General features: G+C 49.8%; 1 protein-coding gene across 1 annotated transcript; it reads right to left on the reverse strand.

Moving 5' to 3' along the window:
• Positions 1-426: 426 nt before the first annotated feature.
• LOC112080157 (patj homolog) lies at positions 427-1,460 on the reverse strand (the record flags this gene model as incomplete). Its single annotated transcript, XM_024145921.2, has 3 exons — positions 1,395-1,460; positions 960-1,082; positions 427-657 (listed from the first exon to the last, which is right to left on the reverse strand). Coding segments are annotated over exons 1-3 (387 nt in total), but the record flags the coding sequence as incomplete, so codon positions are not given.
• Between the last annotated feature and the right edge of the window lie 240 nt (positions 1,461-1,700).

The raw sequence follows: 1,700 nt of genomic DNA on the forward strand, positions 1-1,700 counted from the left end.
TCAGGCCCCACCCCAGGGGTGTGTCCTCGGCCCTCTGCTGTTCTCCCTCAGGCCCCACCCCAGGGGTGTGTCCTCGGCCCTCTGCTGTTCTCCCTGTTCACATACGACCGTGTGGTTCTGCACGACACCAACTCCATCATCAAGTTTGTTGACGACACCACGGTTGTAACCAACAACGACGATTCAGCCTACATGGAGGAGGTAAGTGAGTTGGCATTGTGGTGCCATGACAACAACCTCTCCCTCAACGTCAAAGCAAAACAAAGGAGTTGATTGTTGACTTTAGGAAGCAGAGGGAACACGCCCCGATCCAAATCAACGGGACTGCAGTAGAGAGAGTCACGAGTTCTAAGTTCCTCTGCGTCCACATCACCGAGGACTTGTCATGGACCAACAACATCKCCCACCTCTCCCCTCCACACATACCTGGTTGCCCATCCTGGKCACCCTCTGTTGTTGCTGGGCGAGGAGAGGGAGTGGGGGCGAGGAGAGGGAGAGGTCGMTGGTTCCCGTGGAGACGGCGACYTCCCTAGCAATGAGCAGTTTGACCCTTGACCCTGCGTTGCGGAGAACGTGAGCCACTTCCTCGTTGCCCATGCCGGCCAGGTCTGTGTCCCCGATACGCAGGATGTGGTCCCCGCTGCGCAGACGCTTGTCCTGGGAGGGGAGGTATGTTACYTCACTTTTTAATCACTTTTACAGATTTTTGTGTTCTACTTTGACATGGTGACCTCGCAAGTCACATTTTTTTAAAGGCTAACTCAGTAATTTAAAGACAAATCACAAGTGGATGGTTGTCGTATACAGCYGGGTTGAAGATGACACTGGCAAAGTCAAAACCTMTTTGAWGCTACGGTGTGTTTCAMGTCAATATTATCCAGCAGTGTMACTTTGTCACATATCACTTAGGTGATCAAACMAAGTTGATATCGTATTGATTGATTGATTGATTGACATACCAGTCCAGCAGGTCCACTTGGTAGYATGGTTTTGACCAGGACTCCAGAGGATCGACCCCCTACAATGCCGAAGCCCAGCCCCTTCCCATCGTTCTCCAGCTCTATCAACTCTATGTGACGCTTCTGAGAGGGAGAGAGAGAGAGAAAGGGGAGAGAGAGACAGACAGACAGACAGACAGACAGACAGACAGACAGACAGACAGACATGGTCAACTACACACACACAGACAGGTTTCCTAATTTACTGTAAGACATGGGAACTCACCTCGTTGTAAAGTATGTAAGACATGGGAACTCACCTCGTTGTAAAGTATGTAAGACATGGGAACTCACCTCGTTGTAAAGTATGTAAGTCATGGGTACTCACCTCGTTGTAAAGTATGTAAGACACGGGAACTCACCTCGTTGTAAAGTATGTAAGACGTGGAAACTCACCTCGTTGGCGATATACGACAGGTTTCTTCCCATCGATAAGGTCCGGGAGATTCGTGGAGGTGTACATAACTGGGAAAAGAAGGACACTAATGTCAGCTGATTAGACCTGCTGGGACAACAGGAGAGGAGAACGGTAATGTCAGCTGATTAGACCTGCTGGGACAACGGGAGAGGAGAACAGTAATGTCAGCTGATCTCGGATCAATTGTCCCTTTTTAGATCCTGATGAATCAGACGACATGAACCGAGATCAGCAAGAGATCAGTACGAGATCAGCACTCGTACTGGGACACTTCATGAGTACGT

This window comes from Salvelinus sp. IW2-2015, unplaced genomic scaffold (assembly GCF_002910315.2).
Source record: "Salvelinus sp. IW2-2015 unplaced genomic scaffold, ASM291031v2 Un_scaffold12318, whole genome shotgun sequence".
Taxonomy (NCBI): Eukaryota; Metazoa; Chordata; class Actinopteri; order Salmoniformes; family Salmonidae; genus Salvelinus; species Salvelinus sp. IW2-2015.